The sequence below is a fragment of the Eptatretus burgeri genome, chromosome 4, assembly GCF_056783735.1.
Source record: "Eptatretus burgeri isolate ZD-2024b chromosome 4, Ebu_testis_v1, whole genome shotgun sequence".
NCBI classification, from domain to species: Eukaryota; Metazoa; Chordata; class Myxini; order Myxiniformes; family Myxinidae; genus Eptatretus; species Eptatretus burgeri.
The window spans coordinates 16,028,829-16,048,405 of record NC_140964.1 but is presented as its reverse complement, the minus strand read 5'-3'; the positions used below and the strand labels follow the sequence as shown (position 1 = coordinate 16,048,405).

General features: G+C 40.6%; 3 protein-coding genes across 12 annotated transcripts in view; 2 read left to right on the top strand and 1 right to left on the bottom strand.

Moving 5' to 3' along the window:
• LOC147027538 (uncharacterized) overlaps positions 1-15,578 on the top strand; it is a 184,303-nt gene extending 168,725 nt beyond the window's left edge. The window contains exon 4 of the mRNA XM_085877018.1: positions 15,144-15,578. Coding sequence (XP_085733144.1) covers positions 15,144-15,172 — 29 coding nt within the window. The 3' untranslated portion in view covers positions 15,173-15,578. The remainder of the gene's footprint in view (positions 1-15,143) is intronic.
• LOC147027536 (homeobox protein Hox-A4-like) overlaps positions 1-19,577 on the bottom strand; it is a 253,909-nt gene that overhangs the window by 147,778 nt on the left and 86,554 nt on the right. The window contains exon 3 of one of the 5 annotated variants that reach the window (XR_015057091.1): positions 17,016-17,030. The exons of the other annotated variants lie outside the window; for them this stretch is intronic. The gene's annotated coding sequence lies outside the window, so the exon portion shown is untranslated. Of the gene's footprint in view, positions 1-17,015; positions 17,031-19,577 lie in introns of those variants that run through there. 5 annotated transcript variants of the gene reach the window in all.
• LOC147027537 (uncharacterized) overlaps positions 1-19,577 on the top strand; it is a 91,266-nt gene that overhangs the window by 36,248 nt on the left and 35,441 nt on the right. The window lies entirely within an intron of this gene.

Here is a 19,577-nt window from a genome sequence, read left to right as displayed (position 1 = left end):
TGTATATGGATTAACGGATACAAAGTTCAGATATTAAAAATTTCAAACAACTATAAATATGATGAAACACACATTGACCTTCTCTGCTTTACTTCAAAGGAAAAATCACATTATGCTTTTATCACAAAATTATCAAGATTAACCAAATCACAACTATACAAGAGAAAATGTAAAATGTATCCTTCTAAGAGATGTCTCAACTCCTTTCATACGAAAGAACAATTAAATCAACATTCGAAATATTGTAGTAATCATAAATCAACCATAATCAATTTACCAAAAGCAGGTTCAAACATATCATTCAAAGATTTTAACAAATCTATAAAACATCCATTTGTGATATATGCTGATTTTGAAAGTATCCTTGAAAAGATAGATGCTGTTTCTCCAAATCCAAATAAATCATACACAAATAAATATAAAATATATACTCCTTGTGGTTTCTGTTATTATATCAAATCATCTGTTGGTGATGAATACAAGTTCGAACTTTATAGAGGAGAAGATACCTCAGAAGAGTGTGTAAGACGATTGGAAAATGACTGCATAAGACGAAGAGAAATAATGGTTAAAACCTATAAACCAATGTCATTAACAAAGGGAGAGAAAAAGGAATTTAGAAAGAACAGTATCTGTCATATTTGTGAGGAGAAAATTGAGGGAGAGGTCAATGTTAGGGATCATTGTCATCTTACTGGAAAATGTAGAGGCCCAGCTCATTGCCATTGTAATCTTAATTGCAAGCCCCCAAACTTTATTCCTGTCTTTCTTCACAACAATGCTCATGATGACACACATCTATTTATAAATGATCTTTCAAAGATATCTGGAGATATTTCTGCCATTCCTAACACAGATCAAAAATACATCTCATTCACAAAAACAATTCATACATCCCCCATAACCCATATCAGATTTCTTGACACATACAAGTTTATGGCAAGTCCATTATCTAACTTAGCATCAAATATTAAAAACTTACTGAATCTTAAATCACATTTCTCAAATCAAGAAGAGATTGATCTCTTATTACAAAAGGGAATATATCCGTATGACAACATGGATTCATTAGAGAAGTTTAAAGAAACACAACTTCCTTCAAGGAAAAGTTTCTATGGCAAGTTGAATAAAACTCATATTTCCGATAGAGATTATACACAAGCTAAAAAGGTTTGGGAGAAGTTTAATATAAAGAATCTTGGAGAATATCATGATTTGTATCTTAAAACTGATGTATTGTTATTGGCTGATGTGTTTGAAACTTTTAGAACAGTCTGTCATAATAACAAGCTCAAATGAGCTAAGATCCTCGTCCTCTTAATGATGACATCATAAAAACGAATATTACGTCATTGTGATGTATCAGGTTTGCAATAAATTATCTGTGCTAATGCCCGGCTTGATTCCCACAAACAAAATTCAAACAGCTTGCTAGTTTTGGAGATAATGGTATCGGCGATTTCCATTAGTGGCGATATTATGACGTCAACTTTTTTTCTAGGAAGAATTTCCAAAATCGGAGATGTTTACTGCCTGCGCGTGGGCTTTCTGCATATACATGGCAAGTTTTAGAAATAACCGATGAAAACTCTGGGTTGTGAAAAAAAAATAGGAATGATGTCATAAAAGTTGATATGACGTCATAGTGATGTATCATATGTGCGGTAATTCATCTCTGCTAATGTCCTGTTTGATTCCCACAAACAATTCAAAAAGCTTGCCTAGTTTCGGAGATAATTTGTTAGGCAATTTCCATTAGCAGAGATATTTTGACGTCATAACTTTTTTTCTAGGAGGAATTTTCAAAATCGGAGATGGTTACTGTCTGCGTAGGGTATTTTTACACATATATGCCAAGTTTCAAGAAGTTTTGATGAAAACTGTAGGCTGTGAAACAAAAAAGTCCACAAGAAGAAGATGAAGAACAACAACGTGAGTAAGACTTACAGATCCTCCAAGAGGATCTAAAAATTCTTCTGGATTAGACCCCGCTCACTATTACACAGCCCTGGGTTTGGCTTGGAGTGCTATGTTAAAAATGACAAAACAAAATTTGGAATTAATCAGTGATATAGATATGCTTTTAATGATAGAGAAGGCTAAAAGAGGAGGAATATCTCAAGTATATTCCAAGAGATATGCTAAAGCAAATAACAAATATCTTCCTGATTATAATAAGAATGAGGACAACTCTTACCTGATGTATTATGATGCTAACAATTTGTATGGGTGGGCTATGTCTCAATCTTTACCTTATGGAAAACTTAAATGGGTTAAAGAACAACATTATGAAAAAGTTTTACAAGACATTGTTGTCTCCTCAAAAATAATTGGATGAAGCTGAAGTTGGATATTATTTTGAGGTTGATTTAAAATATCCAGAAGAACTTCATCACAAACATAAAGACCTACCTTATGCCCCTGATAAAGAAAGTCCAAGAAAATAATGGTTAAGTGATTACCAACAGTCATTTAATATAAAAGGTAAATCTCCAGAAAAACTACTTACTACATTAAATGATAAAGAAAGTGATGTTTTGCATCAAAGGAACTTGAGACAATATTTATCTGCTGGGTTGAGAGTGAGGAAAATTCATCGGATTTTGAAATCTAAACAAAGTCATTGTTTAAAGAAGTATATTGATTTTAATACAAAAAGAAGCAAAAACAGATTTTGAGGACTTTTATAAATTAATGATTAATGCTGTATTTGGAAAGACTATGGAAAATGTTAGAAATCGACAAAACATAAGACTTGCCTCTTGAAACAGGCTTCAAAGTTAATTAATAGACCAAGTTTTGAACGAGCGGAGGTGTTTTCAGAGAACTTTTGCTATTCATTTAAAACAAGTGAAATCCTTCAATACAGCGCGTGTGGTGAATCAAATGAGTACACTAATGTTAAAATATGCAATTTATGCTTTTTCAGTTAAAAAACAATTAAAAAGCATACTTAATATTTGAAATGTAAAAATCTTGTTATTATTGTGATAAGCACCTTTATATATAACAGAAGGAATGCAATCGTTCAATACACCGTGGCAGGAGGCCGCAAAAGAATGATTGTAAGTAAATTTCAACTACTAATGCATGACGAAACACTTGTTTATGGCTAATATTAAAGAGAATGATGGCATAAGAAGAACTTAGCCTGGAATCCTCGTGCATAACACCGCCCACACAACACACGTGGTGTCCTTTGACCAATCAGGAGCAGTGCAGTTACAGTATCGTTTCCTTCAGCTCGATTGGTCTTGTCTTACACGTGATGTTTTCGGGTTGTTTTTTTTTCTTTCTTGTTGAATCTGAGGAGATTATTTTTTCGTTCTTGTTGTAAGAAAATTTCAACTACTAATGCATGACGAAACACTTGTTTATGGCTAATATTAAAGAGAATGATGGCATAAGAAGAACTTACCTTTCTGCATTCGGCGCGAAATGCCATGGTGGATGGAAATGACGTCTTTCGTTCGTTCGTTCGTTCGTACATGAGGGGAGCGTTTCTTCATTTTTTTTTTTCCGTCAAGCAATGAATTCAATGGTTTTCACATATATAACACATTAGTTTCACAAATTTCCATTGAAATACTCGGATATTTCCGTCAATTGTCGCCATTTCCGTCGAGGTTACGCACTGCATCTACCGGACGGCCATCATTGGCTGTCTTGAGGCACGTGGGGTGGTGGGACACCGGACCCACCGGAGACGTGGTAGACGACGCATTTCATTTCTGCGTTGCGGCGACGCAACGCCGGGGACATTTCAAACTCGGTGCAATTGTATACAGCTCATGCGCTGTAAAAAGAGAGTATTGAAATGGATAAACCCATTTATATCGGAACATCAATTCTTGACTTGTCAAAGTCGTTAATGTATGACTATTACTATAATAATTCAAAATCAAAGTATTAAGGATAATTAATTATAATTAATTATAATAATAATTAACATTATAATGTGTCATTGTTATATATGGATACAGATAGTTTTATATTAGAAATTAAGACAAGTGATGTAAATGAGGATATGATTGATAATATATATATATATATATATATATATATATATATATATATATATATATATATATTACAAGTAATTATAAGTCAGGTGATGTGTTGTTTTCATCAAAGAATAAAAAGGTTATTGGTAAGTTTAAAGATGAATTGGGTGGGAAGGTCATGGGTGAATTTATAGGATTGAGATCAAAGTCTTATGCGTTTACGTATATTGATAATAATAGCATTGAAAGGTGTAAGAAGAAGCTAAAGGGAATAAAGAAAAATATAATCAAGGAAACAATCATCTTTAAACATTATTACAACTGTTTAACCTTAAAGAAGGAAGAGTACAGAAAATGAATACAATAAGAAGTTATAAACATCAATTATTTACAGAAGAGATAAATAAGAAAGCATTAGGAGCTTTTGATGATAAAATATATATTTTAGAGAATGGAATTAATTGTCTTCCTTATGATTATAAGTATGTGTTAAGATATTGGGTTGGGAATTTTAACAGGCGACTGCCATCTTTTTACTGATTTATAATTGATTGAACCAAGCAAAAACCAAACCAAAGAGTGGAGATGTAATCAGCCTTGTTATTTAAATGGGAAACATAAAGAATGGGAGAAATATCAAATAAGTCTTATTGAAGAAATAACCGGGGTAAAAGTAGATAAAACAAATAAGCGGATAAATTTAATTACAAATAAGTTGGAGGATGTAAAGAAAAAATTAATATCCTTGAATGGACTGAAAACTTTGATGGTTATCAATTGAACAATGGAAAAACAATTTACTACAATTTCAAAATGATATGTGGCTCAGGAGGTGGTCAAATAAGAGCATAAAGAGAATTTTATCATTTCATTTCTGCTCAACAAAGACACTTAAACCAAGAACCAAGTTCCAAGTTTTCTTTGTGAATATACTCAATGGAAATGAATGTAATAGGAAAATTAAGTTATTCCCTAAAGTAGAACATGGGCAAATATTTGTTGGTTCGCTCTTTGAGTGGAATGAAAATATGAAAGGGAAGAAGTGTTTTAATCAGTAAGTCTCAATTTTACATTTGCTTGTATGGAAGGGGGAGGTAATGAGTCTCAATTTTACATTTGCTTGTATGGGAGGGAAGGGGATAGGTGGGGAGAAAATCAGTCTCCTATTTTGTGCTTTTGGGGCTTGAGTCCAAAAGTTTTTCCCTTTTCCCCCATTCATTTGAATGGAAGTCCCAGAAACTCCATTTATCCTCTACTGGCATCAATATCTTTCTTTGTATATGGGACCGACAGGTGGCTGCTCAATGGGCTTTGGTGGAGGTTTCGGAGTTAATCCCTTTTTACCTCCTGCCTTAGTGATTTGGAGGTCAGTGTCTTTGAGGTCTGGAGGAGGTGAGACGTGATGGAATCAGGGGAATCTCTTGGGATGGCAACAGTGGTGTTTTCTGTGGCATCCAGTTTCCTCAGCAATGCCCATGCCTTGCGGCTGCTGTGGGTGATGTCTGCTGACTCCACCAACTCCTTCCAGTGCTTCAGACGTTCACTGTTGAGTGCCTCAATTAGTGCCTCCGCAATGTCTGGGTTCCCAGTTTTGTTGTGCTCCTTTAGGAGCCTTTCAGTCTCCATTGTCCAGAAAGTTGTGTTGGTCTTGTGGAAACTGCATGGTATGGTATGGTATCAGTGGCAGCAGAGAGAAGGAGGTGCACAAATTCTGTATGTTTAGCTGGGACAGGTGGTATATTCTCAATCCTGGATTGAGCTGCTTTGGTCCAATCTGCTTTCCAGAAGTTACAGCATGGTTTTGGCTTGGAGGATCTCGATCAGCAGCAGGATCTCGATCCCAATGTGGACAACAGTGCGGCGATGTTGGCTTTTTGGGAAGGGAGCGAGAACACTTCTCGATGCCATCACTGGTAGCCCTCTGTCATCCTTTGTCAGGAAGCAGAGGTCGGGATTTGTTCTGGTCTGCCACAATCCCGAGTGGAAGGACTTCAGCTGTTTGGGTCAAACAGCAGGTTGAGATCAGCCATTGACGTGCAGTCAGTTAGTTGTTCTCTGGCCACGTCATTTTCCCTATATCCCCATTCAGTGTGATGACTATTAGAATCCCCGATGTAAACTGTGGAGTGGTTGTATTGGGTTAGGGCAGGTGATGGCCATGTTTGTGTGGGTGTCTTGTACACATTTGCAACAATGACACTGCTTACCTTTACTGTTGCATATAATGAATTATTGTCTACAGTTTCAATGTTTCGAAGACTGGATGGCTGAGTGTTTGAGACTCCACAATCCCTTAAAATTTGAACTACAAACCCACAGTTTGGGCATGTTTATAAATAAGAAGTTGTCGGAAGTTATGACTGTAATGTACCAATTTTATTGACCAGCCGCGGTGGCTTAATGTTTAGAGCGTCTGCTCTGATTCTGGGGGGGGGGGGGGGGTGTTTTGAGCCATACCAAAGACTTTAAAAATGGTACATGCTCTTTCCTTGCTTGATGCTCAGCATTTAAGGATAGCACATGGACAAACAACCATAGGTTGGTAAGAAAAGTGCAGGCTTTGATGAGCCTAATGGCTTCTTCCTGTGTCGAAGTTCCTTGTAAAGGGGCTGTCACACCTTGACGTTTTAGCCAGCGTATGGCAAGGTATCAAAATGTATGCAAAACGCTGGTGTACGCTGAACTATTGATGTTTTTTCCCATTTGTGGACGTATTCATAACGAGTTGGACGTATGCATAACGTATTAGTAACATACACAGAACGTTTCAATCACATATAGATAACTTATACCAACGAATGCTGAGCGTGTTGTCGGCGTTCACAACCTATGCCCAACGATAGTCTAACTTATGCATAGCGCGGCAGCGTATCGCAGACGATCACGTGGCGTAGGCTATTCATAGGCTGCAGCTCGACGATTCAAATCGCAACTGCACTAGACATCGAAGTGTGAAGCCGCTGTCACACCTTGACGTTTTAGCCAGCGTATGCCGACGTATAAAAAATTTGCCGAACCAAGCTGGCACACGTCGAATACGTTATGGGTAAGTTTTGTATACGTTAAGAGCACGCTGGCATACGTCGTAGTACGTCGACAAATTTTCAGCATGTTGAAAATTTCTCGACGTACTCGGCGAATGACACACGTTCCACATACGCTGGCATAAGTTGTAGGCACGCTACGCGATCGTTGACACACGTCGACACACGTTACTTGTAAGTTACTCATAAGTCGAAACACGTCGAGGTAATGGTTAGCGTCAGTGTTCCAGACTCCCTGTTTTTTGGGGGTTTTTTTTTTCTTCTTTGGTATGACGGTGATGTTGACACTTCGATTTCTCGTGCGGTTATGATTTAAATCGTTGAGCGGCAGCCTATTAATTAGATTATATTATAACCGTGCTAGAAATCGAAGTGTCAACATCACCGTCATACCAAAGAAAAAAAAACCCCCAAAAAAGCCATAGAGTCTGGAACACTGACGCTAACCATTATTTTGACGTGTTTCGACTTATGAGTAACTTACAAGTAACGTGTGTCGACGATCGCGTAACGTGCCTACAACACGTTACTCATAGGTTTGAAATAAGTTTCGGGTAGGCTAAACATTACCTCGATGTGTTTCGACTTATGAGTAACTTACAAGTAACGTGTGTCAACGATCGCGTAACGTGCCTACAACATGTTACTCATAGGTTAGAAATAAGTTTCGGGTAGGCTAAACATTACCTCGACGTGTTTCGACTTATGAGTAACTTACAAGTAACGTGTGTCGACGTGTGTCAACGATCGCGTAACGTGCCTACAACTTATGGCCAGCGTTATGCGGAATGTGTGAGTCATATGCTGGCATACGTCGAAAAATTTCAAGCATGGAAAATTTGTCTCACAGCTCGGCGTACTACGACGTATGCCAGCATGCTCTTAATGTATACAAACTTACCCATAACGTATTCGACGTGTGCCAGCGTTTTAGCCAAATTTTTCATACGTCAGGCATATGCTGGCTAAATCGTCAAGGTGTGACAGGGCCTTAAGGAAATGCATATTATTGCCATGCCACATTTAATAGCAAGTCCTTCCTTTTACTTAGTTGAGTATTTCTTGTGTTCATTGATCAGCTTCTTTCTTGTGAAACTCACAGGAAAGAGTTTGCCCTCATGTTGTTGCAAAAGACAAGCTCCAATGACAATGTGAGAAGCACTGATCCTGAGAACAAATGACCTACTTGGGTCCAGTCATATCAAGATAGGTTTATTGACGAGTGCCACGATTTTTTTTACGAGTGAATGTTAGGTGGTGTATTGTATTCAGTGGATGTTTAACACTTGTACACTTAATACTCAATGTGGAACAAATTATTCATTACCTCCGCCACTGATTATTTCTGGTTACTTTCAGATGTAGAATAATTTTGACATTACGAGCAGGTTGTGGAGGGAGGTGCTTTTGGGAATGTTCTCTTTCCGAGTAAACATCAATGGGAAAGCAGAGTGAAAAGGAAGTATAAGGGGAGAAAAAGCAAATGATCAATTCCTTTGTTGTCCACCATGTCATGCTCTCGTGCTTCAGGTTATGCTTTTGCTTTACCTCTAAAATAAACGCACATTTGGAGTGCACCTGGCCATGGGCTGGACAGTGATCAAATAAAGAACCATAAGGTTTTGTGACTAGGGCACATTAAGGGATCAATCTTCCTACTGGCGTCAATAGTGCCACAAAGAGTATGTGGTTAGGGTGACAGGGACTGTGACTTTATGGATGGCGTGGAATCTTGCATCTCTGCTCAGTGGCGCAGTGGTATGGCATGCTCATCTCAAAGACTGCTAGAGCCTTCAGACAGCCCTTGAGCGAGAGGGGACTCGTGTCGAGGATTGGCCAAGAAATGTATTGTCGTGGAGGTGGCTATGGGGATGTTTCAAGGTGGGCCATTGTTGGTCCACATTGCGAAGTGGAGAGGGGTTGAGCTGTGAGCTGCTCCATGTATTTTGTGACTTACAGTGGTGTTTTATTAGTAGTGAAGAAAAAGAGTAGTGAATTATGATACATTACCGAGAACCACACATGTGAAAGAGGAAGTTGAAACATTTTAAGTCTCAAAATAGATACTTCCCCCTGCCCGCTTCCTTCTTCACCATACCACTACCAAGTCTCATCCTTCCCCTCTCCCCACCTCTGCCATCGCCCTCATGCACCTTGGTCATGCCTGCTCTCATCGTCACTATTCCTCCTCCAAGCTTACCTCTCACCTATCACAAAAACACCCCCCTCACCCTTCTCTCTCAACTCTCCCCTCTCACCATTCTCCCTCCAACCTCATCCCTCACTCCCCCTTCTCAAAGTCCCCCCTTTCACATCCAAAAAGTTGCCTCCTTCCCCCACCCTCTCTCTTCCATCTCATCACTCCACCTCTTTCAATCTTCAATTGCCCTCTGCCCACTCTTATATTACTCCCCACTGTACCTCAAACCATCACCACCAAGCCTTTTCTCTTCCTCATCTGGCCCTCTCCCCGAGCTCTTCTGCAACCCACCACACAACTCTCCTTAACTCCTCCCCTCTCCCTGGTCCCACCATCCCCCATCCCCTCCCATCCACTGCACCCAAAGCCTCCTCCCCACGCTCTTCTTTATCAGTGTGGACCTCAAACATCTGGGGCCTTTGCTCAAACCAGACAGATCTTTCCATGCAGGTTGCCACTGACAACCCAGACATAATGTGCTTAACAGAAACTTTCCTCCCTCAAGAGGTCTCTGACTCGCAAGTATCTCTCCCTGGTTACTCCCTCCTCTGGTATGACAGACCTGAGCCTCGTCCTGGGTGGCGGAGTTGTTCTCTTCATCAAAGATTCTATTCCTCACTCTCCATGCACTGCCCTCACTCCCCCATACCCCCAGGAATACCTCTGGCTATGGCTTACCCTCCACTCCCAACTTATGTTTATGTGTGTGTTGTACCATCCACCAGTGATGACTCCATTTACATCTCGCTCTCCGAAAACATGGACCAACTTCTATCCTCTCATCCCAACTCTCTCTTCCTCATATGTGGTGACTTCAATTGTCATCATGCCAGTTGGCTGGTTGTGGGCACCTCTCTCACCTGTCATGGCACTTCAACAAAAGACTTCTGCAACTCATGGGGACTGGCACAATCTGTCAACTTCCCGACCTAGGTCTCAAACAACGGTACTCCATCTCTTCTGGATCTGATTTTGACCAATTTCCCTGAAAATATCCGCTGTTCTTCCGCCACTCCATTCGGTTCATCTAGCCACATGCTTGTCAAAGTCGATGTCTCTCTGGCTGTTATTAGAGAACCATCTCAGCACCGTCGCGTCAGTCGAGTGGCATTTCACTCAGGCCGACTGGAATGGAATTTAAGCGGCCATCAAACTTCCAGACTGGTCTCCTATCTCTACTTTCTCCAACATCAACTCATCCTGAGAATTATTTCAAAGAAACTTGCACTCTCTCACATGCACAGATTTATCCCGTCTCGTCTTCAGTTGTGCTACCCGTCCTCCCGCCCATGGCACACTGAAGCTTGTGGCGAGGCAATTGTCCTGAAACAACTTGACTTTGCCTCATGGAAGGCTAATCCAACTGAGGGCAATCTCAGTTCCTTCCACAAAGTTCGGAACAAGTGTGTGTCTCCCCTCAGGAGAGACAGAAGACAACATCTTTCTGATCTCAAGTCTGAACTCTCAAACCTGTCTCCCTCCTCCAAATCCTAGTGAGATATAATTAAGCCTGATTCTGGTGTAAGTTCCCCCTCCACCCCCTGCCTTACCTCAAATGGCTGCACAGCTGACACTGCATGTGAAAAGGCTGAATGCCAAAATTCCGTTTTTGCTTGTAAATCTTGTGCCCGAAACCCATTGCTTTCTGTACCCACCTTACCCAGTCGCACCCAGCTGTTCCTCGATTTTGTGTCCTTTTCTCCCGACAAGGTGCAGAGTTTGCTGTCAATCCTCGACTCAGATTCTGCAACCGGTCCAGAAGGCATCAGCCCACGTGTCGTAAAAACATGCTCTGCTGTTCTTGATTACCCTCTTTCTGTACTATTCACCCTCTCATTTGCTCTAGGTCATCTGCCATCTGTTAGTAAATCAGCAAACATTACTGCCCTGCAAAAAATGGTGCAAAAACAGATCCCTGCAATGACAGACCAATCAGCCTTCTCCCAATCATCAGCAAGGTTATGGAATCCATCATCGCTTCAGTCATTAAATCCGTCCTCTTCTCCATTGAATTCAGACTTGATTTCCGATCATCAATTTGGTTTCAGACCTCGTCACTCGACCCTGGATATGCTGCTTCTGCTCTCCAAACAAGGGATGGAGGTCCTCAATGCCAGACATGAAATCAGAGCCATATCCCAAAACATATCGTGTGCTTTTGACACAGTCTGGCACCCTGCCCTGCTCACTAAACACTCTTCCTATGGTATCCAAGACCATCTCCACCATGGCTCGCAGACTTCCTCTCCTGTCGTAGCCAACGTGTGGCCCTAAATGGAGTTCTTTCATCCCCCTTCCTGTCCAGGCTGGAATTCCTCAAGGTAGCATTCTGGGCCCTGTTCTTTTTATGATTTTCATCAATGATCTCTCTGACTCTCTGGAAAATCCTCTTTGTCTCTTTGCTGATGACTCCACCCTCTGCCGTACCATCTGTCATCCTTCAGACCGGCAAGCAGCAGCTTCTTCGCTCACTGCAGATCTGGATAAAATCACAAACTAGTCCAACACGTTCAACATGTCTTTCAATCTTGACCAATCTCACACTCTCACAATATCTCTCAAAAAGGACCATTTGGAAAACACCCCCATCTACTTTCTCAACAATCCTCTTGGAGAAGTCCTTTCATTCAAGCTTCTGTGTCTCACTATCTGCCATGATCTTTCCTGGGAAAAGCTATATTTCCAACCTAGCCTTCTAGGCCAGTCGCCAACTGGGCATCCTCCATCGTGCAAAGTCCTTCCTCGGCCCACCTGAGCTCCTGACCACATACAAAGCTTTCGGCCGCAACCTGATGGAGTCCTGCTCTACATTCTGGGCTGGTGCTCCTGCCTCTCACCTTTCTCGGCTTCACGCTGTGGAAACCAAGGCATTTGGGAGCATTGGTATCTCTCCTGGTGAGGCTGAGTCTTTGGGCCTCTCACTCTCTCACCACAGGTCAGTGGTCTTTCTGTCTTCTACCATCTCCTCTCTGCTATCAACCCCCCCCCCCTTGCTCTGTCTGTGATATGTCCCCCCGCCCCCCTCCCCCATATTTCTGCAGGGTTCTCAAGGTTCGCCAGCAACCCCTTTCTGGTAAAACTACCAAAATCACGAATCACTGCTCACCTTCACACTTTCATTCCTCCTTTTGGAATAACCTTTGGAATAAACTCCCACACTCTCTTCTATCCCATTCTTCCCTCGAGGTCTTCAAAATAGCTGTTCACCACCACTTCTTATCTTCCACCATCCAAAACCACGATCATTTCCACCCCCGCTGATCCACCCTAAACCCACCTCCTTCAAATTCCCTGTTTTCCTTCCTGAAAGTCCCTGTAGTGTCCATCTTGTTTATCCTGTGTACTCCGCCCCATCCCTCTCCCTTATACAGATCTCCTCATGTCTCTGTTCCCCCCTTTTTTCCTTCCCTTTCCTGCCCCTCTTTTCTCCTGCTCCCCTTGTTGTATGTTGTGTGTGTTAGCTCTCATACGAGCCTCGACATTGGATTAAAAAAAAGTTCTAGCCAGATCGGGAGGATTAAAGGATCAGGAAGATTAAAGGCTCAAGGCTGAAAAGGATGATAAATGGCTCAATGTTGAAATAGGAGAGAAGAAAAATGACTTAAGGCTGAACCAGAGGATAGAAGGTTTGTGGCAGAAAGAGAGAGGGAAGCTCGATACGAAGGTTAGACGCCAAATTAGAGTTGAAGTGTTTTGAAATACAGGGTGTTCCAAAACGACCTCGACAACTTTGGTTGTTCATATATTTAGTACCACAAATGATACAACGATCCCCTTTGCTTTATATGATAAAGAAACTCAATAACTTTTCTTTGTTTTCAGCTCTTGTGGTTTAATTTATATGAAAATGGCAACTCAACAGGACAAAGCTCAGTGCATTGAATGCTTCATTGAGACGAGATCTGACATGCCAGTTCGACGTATTTTCCGGACAAGGTATGGAAGAAATCCATCATCGTGGACTCGGATCAGAGAGTGGTACAAGGGTTTTAAAGGAGACTGGAAGTTGTCAGAAACATAAAAGTACCATTCAACAAAGCACAAGTGCAGCAGACGTTGAACGAGTGCGTGAATCATTTCAACAAAGTCCCAGAAAATCAATATGACGTGCATGCAGAGAACTGGGACTACCAACCCACACTGTACACAGGATTTTGCATGAAAGACTGAAACTTTATGTCTATAAGGTGCAGATTCTGCAGGAACTCAAACCAAATGACGGAGGCAAATGCACGGCGTTTGGCTTGGAATTGCTCAGTCACATCGAGGACGATGAAGATTACCTGAAAAAGGTCATGTTCACAGACAAAGCTTGCTTTTGTGACACTTGCACAATGTGAGGATCTGGGGCTCTGAAAATCCCCACATGGTCATTGAACACATATGCGATAGTCCAAAGGTCAATGTGTGGTGTTACCTTTTCCATGACCGCTTTGTGGGTCCGTTCTTCTTTGCGGAGGATACAGTGACCTCACCAATTTACATGAACATGTTGGAAGGATTCGCTTTCCCACAGATTGAAGACCTGCACCCCAATATCATTTTTCAAAAAGGTCGGTGGGCCTTAGTTGTTCGAGCCATCCTGAATGAAAAATTTCCAGGTCGATAGATTGGCTGAGATGGACTAACCGCGTGGCCCCCATGATCACCAGATATTTTTTTTAATTGATCACCAGACACACCAGATCAACCCTTGATTTTTTCCCCGTGGGCATTTGTCAAAGATGTTGCCTACAACACCAAGGTGGCAAACCTGTAGGATCTACATTCTCGGATCACAGCTGCATACGCACGGGTGGACGCAAACATAATGAGTCTAACATGGCAAGAACCCATGTACTGCCTTGATGTCCTGCGCATGACAAACAGAGCTCACATTGAAGTGTATTGATGGTGTTCACAAGACCTTGTATGAGTTTCTGTATCGTATAAACCAAAGGGTATCGTTGTATCATTTGTGGTTCCAAATATATTGGCAACCAAGTTTGTGTGGGTCTTTTTGAAACACCCTGTACATGCTCAAATAGGTCGGCTAGAGAATATGAAGAACACAGTTCTAGTACAGGCTAGAGCTCCAAAGGTCCCCACTTTGATTAGGGTAAGAGGAACTTCCTGTTGGGCTTTGAGCATTTTGCCACTAACAGCCTGTGGGATAGGACAGGATGGGTCACTTTGCTCAGTACTTTGTTAACTGACAAAGGACTTGATGTGTATTCCAGGCGGTCAAATGTGACAGATGTTGATTAATAAGACCAGTTGAAAAGTGCTTTTGAAGTGGTATGATTTAACTGAGTATGGGTCTTGAACCAAGTTCAAGAGCCAAAGTTAGGGGAGAGCTGTCGCGCTTCAAGAAATGATAGCTACCCTGGCAGCTAAGCTGCCATACAACCATCACCAGTGGAGAGCCCTTGACAATGTATAGTTAGGTTAACAAATTGCTTGACAAAGTGGGATGAACTGTCTCAAAGGCTAGCCAGACATTTGATGACTTGCTTGACTTTTCTTGTGAAGGAACAACTTATTGCTTTGTGCCTGATGGAATTATCTGTTCATCTGAGTGAGAGTGCACCAATGAATCTTCGAGATAGCTCAGATTGCAGATCTTTTCCTGATTGCTCATAACAGACATCTGTCAACCATTATTCAGTGTGCCAATGCCAGGGTGCAGGTAAAAGAGAAAGGACCTGTTAGACTGAAAGGGGGTAGCAAAGCTGTGGATTATTCCCAAACAGTGTTTTACATGCGAACGGTATAGCCACAGTGCCATGGAATGCCTTTTTGAAGATATATTTAAACAGCCAAAGTTCTGAGATATTTATTAAGTTTTGACATGTGGTATTACGTATGCAATCGTAAAAGGGCATATTGTAAGGCATTGCAAATCATCTACTGAAGGTGCCAAGGGCTGCTGTAGAACTGCATGAAGGGTCACGGATGAAAGCGTCACAAGATGATTCTCATAGCAGCGAAGATTGTGAAGTGAGTGCCTGCTGCCTGGTGAAAACTCAACGATCCAATACATACAGTACTGTGAAAATGTTTTGGTTATTCCAATGTTATTGATACTTTAGGGAACAGTAGATTCATCAAATTATCAGTGATAACCATAAAATGTGTTTATTATTGTTAATTAACAGGCTTTTGAAATGTATGTGAAACAAACTGCTCAAGTAAATAACAAGAACAGTGTCATTTTAGTGTATCTATAAATACTTTGTGTCCACCCTTTGCATTCTTGAGTGCCATCACTCAATTTACCCATGCTTTCTGAAAAGGACTGAAGTACTCTAACAGGAATATTGTGCCAAATATCCTATAGTACATTCCACAGTTTTGTAAGGTTAGTTGGATTACTCTTGTTCTTCTCTGTTTCCAGGTAATCCCACATGGCCTCGATGGGGCTCATGTCCCGACTCGGTGGTGGCCATTCTAATACTGGAACACACCAGCTGTAACCTTGTTCTCCAAATACTGTTTTACTATATTGGGTGTGTTTTGGGTCATTATCTTGCTGGAAAATTAATTTTTTCCTGTGCTCTTTGCCTCTTATTTCACCTTATTCTGTGCTCTTTGCCATGGAGACCTGCTGCAATCAGCCTTCTGTGCACAGTGCTGGATGAGATGCTAACGTTCAGGCTTACTCTCATTTCATTTGTCAGCTGCCTACTTGATTCTCTTCTATGGCATAGACTGAGCTATTTCAAGTGCTTGTCTTGTCTTGCCATAGGGGTGGGGGGAGGGGGGGTCTTCTGGGTCTTCCTGGTCTTTTCTTGTCTTGCCTGAGCCCATTTCTTTCAGGTACTGCAAAGTGTACCATTGTAGATCTTCAGCTTTTCTGCTATTGTCTTCATAGTGTGCCCTTCTCACAGAGTTTGGATCTTCACACGCTATTCTGTTGGAAGTTCCTTCCTTGGCACCATTCTGAACCCACTCATTGACTTTCAAGCAGAAACAGGCTGATGAAAACTAATTTCAGTGTCACTAATTTACAACTTTTTTTGTGGTTTCTTGTAATTCGCATTTTTGTAACTGGTGTTGATTGTTTCAATAATTTATTATTATTTACCATACAAAAATCTACAAACCATTTCCTGCATCTTTTATTTGTGTCAATTGGATATTACTAGTACATTATAATATAATACGTGGAACAAAAATATAACTTTTTCGGTTTATTAATTTATTTTATATGCTAAAAGGTAACTGTGATATTAAATTGACTTTCACAGAAATTTGAATTATTACCTAACTATATTGGTTCACGATTCACGAAAAAAATAAATGACCACTATATTCGTTATTGTTGTGTGTCTGTCTGTCTGTATGTCTGTCTGTCTGTCTGTCCCGAGCACAGCTCCGTGGGTTTTGATCCGATCCTGATAAAATTTTGGTGGGAGGTTTATATCATGATCTAGTTGTGTTTTCCTAAGAAAGGGCGTTCCTGAGATAAGGATGTTTTATTTGTGTCAATTGGATATTACTAGTACATTATAATATAATACGTGGAGCAAAAATATAACTTCGAAGCTTTATGCTCCTGTCTATGTGGTCTCAGATACCAAGTTGGAATCATGTATTGTAAATAAATATTTGTTTGCTTGTATATGGCAAGAAGCTTCTGCTGGTGAACATTGCTATATATCCAACCCCTTGCTGGAACCAGAAGGCAATGGCAGTGGTGAATGGGGAAGGTCAGCAGCTCTTCCGTGCAGGTCTTCGGGGATACAGGTTGTGGCAGTCGTGGTGAAGGAGGACCAATACCATGGGAAGTTCAACTCCAAGCTGTTGATTGACAACATGGTATGGGAGGTGGCATTGGTCAAGATTAAGGTAGATACTCCTTACTTGCATGGTGTGGTTGAAGCCCACAACTTGCCAGATGATATGTACAACCTGATTGCTTGCTAACCTGACTATTGGTGAGCCTGTTTGGTCGAAGCTGTACCCAATACTGCACAGTGTTATAGAGTCCCGAAGTAATGACATAAGATATGAGGGGTATGAGGATAAATCGGCCATCAGTCACCATACATGTAAACAATGGTGATGGTTCTTGAAAAGAATACAACAAACAAGACTCTGTGATGTCATGGTTAGAGCATCCTCTCTGATTCTGGGAGGTCGTAAGTTAGAACTTGACCCTGGTAGTCATACCATAGACACTAATAATGATATGTGCTGCTTCCTTGCTTGACACTTAGCAATAGAGCACGGACAAACTACCAGAGGTTGGCAACCATTGCGCAGGCTTGTTGGGCCAAATGACCTCCTCCTGCAAAGAAGTTCCTTTTCAGGGAACTCATATTATAATGTGTGTATGTTGACTACCAGGAGCGCATTAAGATCACTGTATTTGATTCAGAGCCAATAGCAACAGTCAGTGACCTCTTCCAGAATTTTGGTGTGGATAATGATTTTACAAAGATTGACCTGAATCAGAGGTATTGACAAATGCAGGTAGCTGATGAATGTGTGCACAAGACAGCATTTGTGATGACAGATAACACCCATGAGTTTTTAATGATGCTGTTTGGGATGTTGAACTCAGAGCTACACGAGTATGTGGCCTGAGGAGGTTACTGGTTGGGATGGAAAATGTTGATAGTTGTATTGATGATATTTTAACCATACCCGCACTTGGGGAGATCATATTTCCACACTTGTGGAGTTACTCCACAGGGTGTCCACAGCCTGCCTCACAACCAGATCACCAAAGTGTGTTATCAGGAGAATAGCTTGAGCTTTGTGGGTCACGACATAGAACATGGATGACTGCGATTGGCATTACACATGGTACTAGTACATTTTTGGAAGTCTCAGTGGTGCAAGTTCCTGTCTATGTTGTCGCCGACTTCAATAAGTGACGAAATCCACCCCGGGGCTGATGGGGGTATGTGGCATTGTGATTCTCATGTATGTGGTACTTGTACATGTACACACATGAGAATCCCAATGCTACATGACCCCTCAGCCACCTAACCGGTTTCATCACTTGTTGGTGAGTCATCAGCGACACTGAGGCTCCCAAGTGAGGCTGATTGGTTATTCCCTCCAATTACGGGTGAGAGAAATGATTGGGACTTGATATTTGTGTAATTGCTCTTGGTATTGCTCGTGGTACATGCTTGGGAGCCTGTGTGGTACCCATTTCAGTCTATGCTGTCGCTCATGACTTGCCAACAAATTATGAAACCGCTCCTGTGGCTGAGTAGGTGTGCAGCATTGGGATTATCATGTACATGCTACTTGTGAATGTCTGCAGCTATAGAGGAACCCAGGTGGGGTTTAAAACAGCAAAGGACTTACCTTGTTTGGCTTTATGTAGCTTTCTTTGACTGAAAGGGCAGGAGGTTAATTATAAAGTCCTGGCCACAGCTGGGGATAATTGATTAGGTGAGAGCTGATTGGTTGTTCCTTCCAATTACGTGTGGGAGGTGATAGGGCCTTATGTTTGTTTATATATTTGTTTGTTTATGTATGCTTCAAAAACTAAAAACACTGCAGAACCAAATCCAACCAAATTTTTTATATTGCACTAGAGTACCCCAAGTATGATTTCTGTTTGAATAGCATATCTGGGGGAGGGGGTTCAGGGTGGGGGAAGACTCAAATTTTCTCTATGCAAATGTGTATCGTATAATGCCACCCAGTGGTAGCCAGTATTACAAAGCATCATCTTATATGAAGAAAGTTTAATCATTTTGATAGCATGCATTACGGTGATATGTAAATCTGAGCGAGAATAATTCTAATTTTTCAAGATGTTTAATTTCACTCATTTTAAATAGAGGTTCAAACCAAAGCATCCAACACTGAGCTTCACAGCGAATAGAAGTGATTTCTTTGGCTCACGCCACATATAAGCAGTAAGGATGGTTGACAAAGATAATGTGAGCCGACTTCCAAGAAGATGGAAGATGACCTCGGGTAAATGATAGGGTGAATAGAGTAGAATGTTTGCGAAGTATGTACAGCATGACTTTTGATTCGACCCACCAGCAAAGCGATGGGAATAATGTCGAATACACTACATATATATATATATATATATATATATATATATATATATATGTATATACATACATATATATATATATATATATATACATACATATATATATATATATATATACATACATATATATATATATATATATATATATATATATATATATATATATATATATATATATACATATATATATACATACATATATACATACATATATACATACATATATATATATATACATATATATATATATATATATATATATATATATATATATACATACATATATAAAAAAAAAAATATATATATATATATAT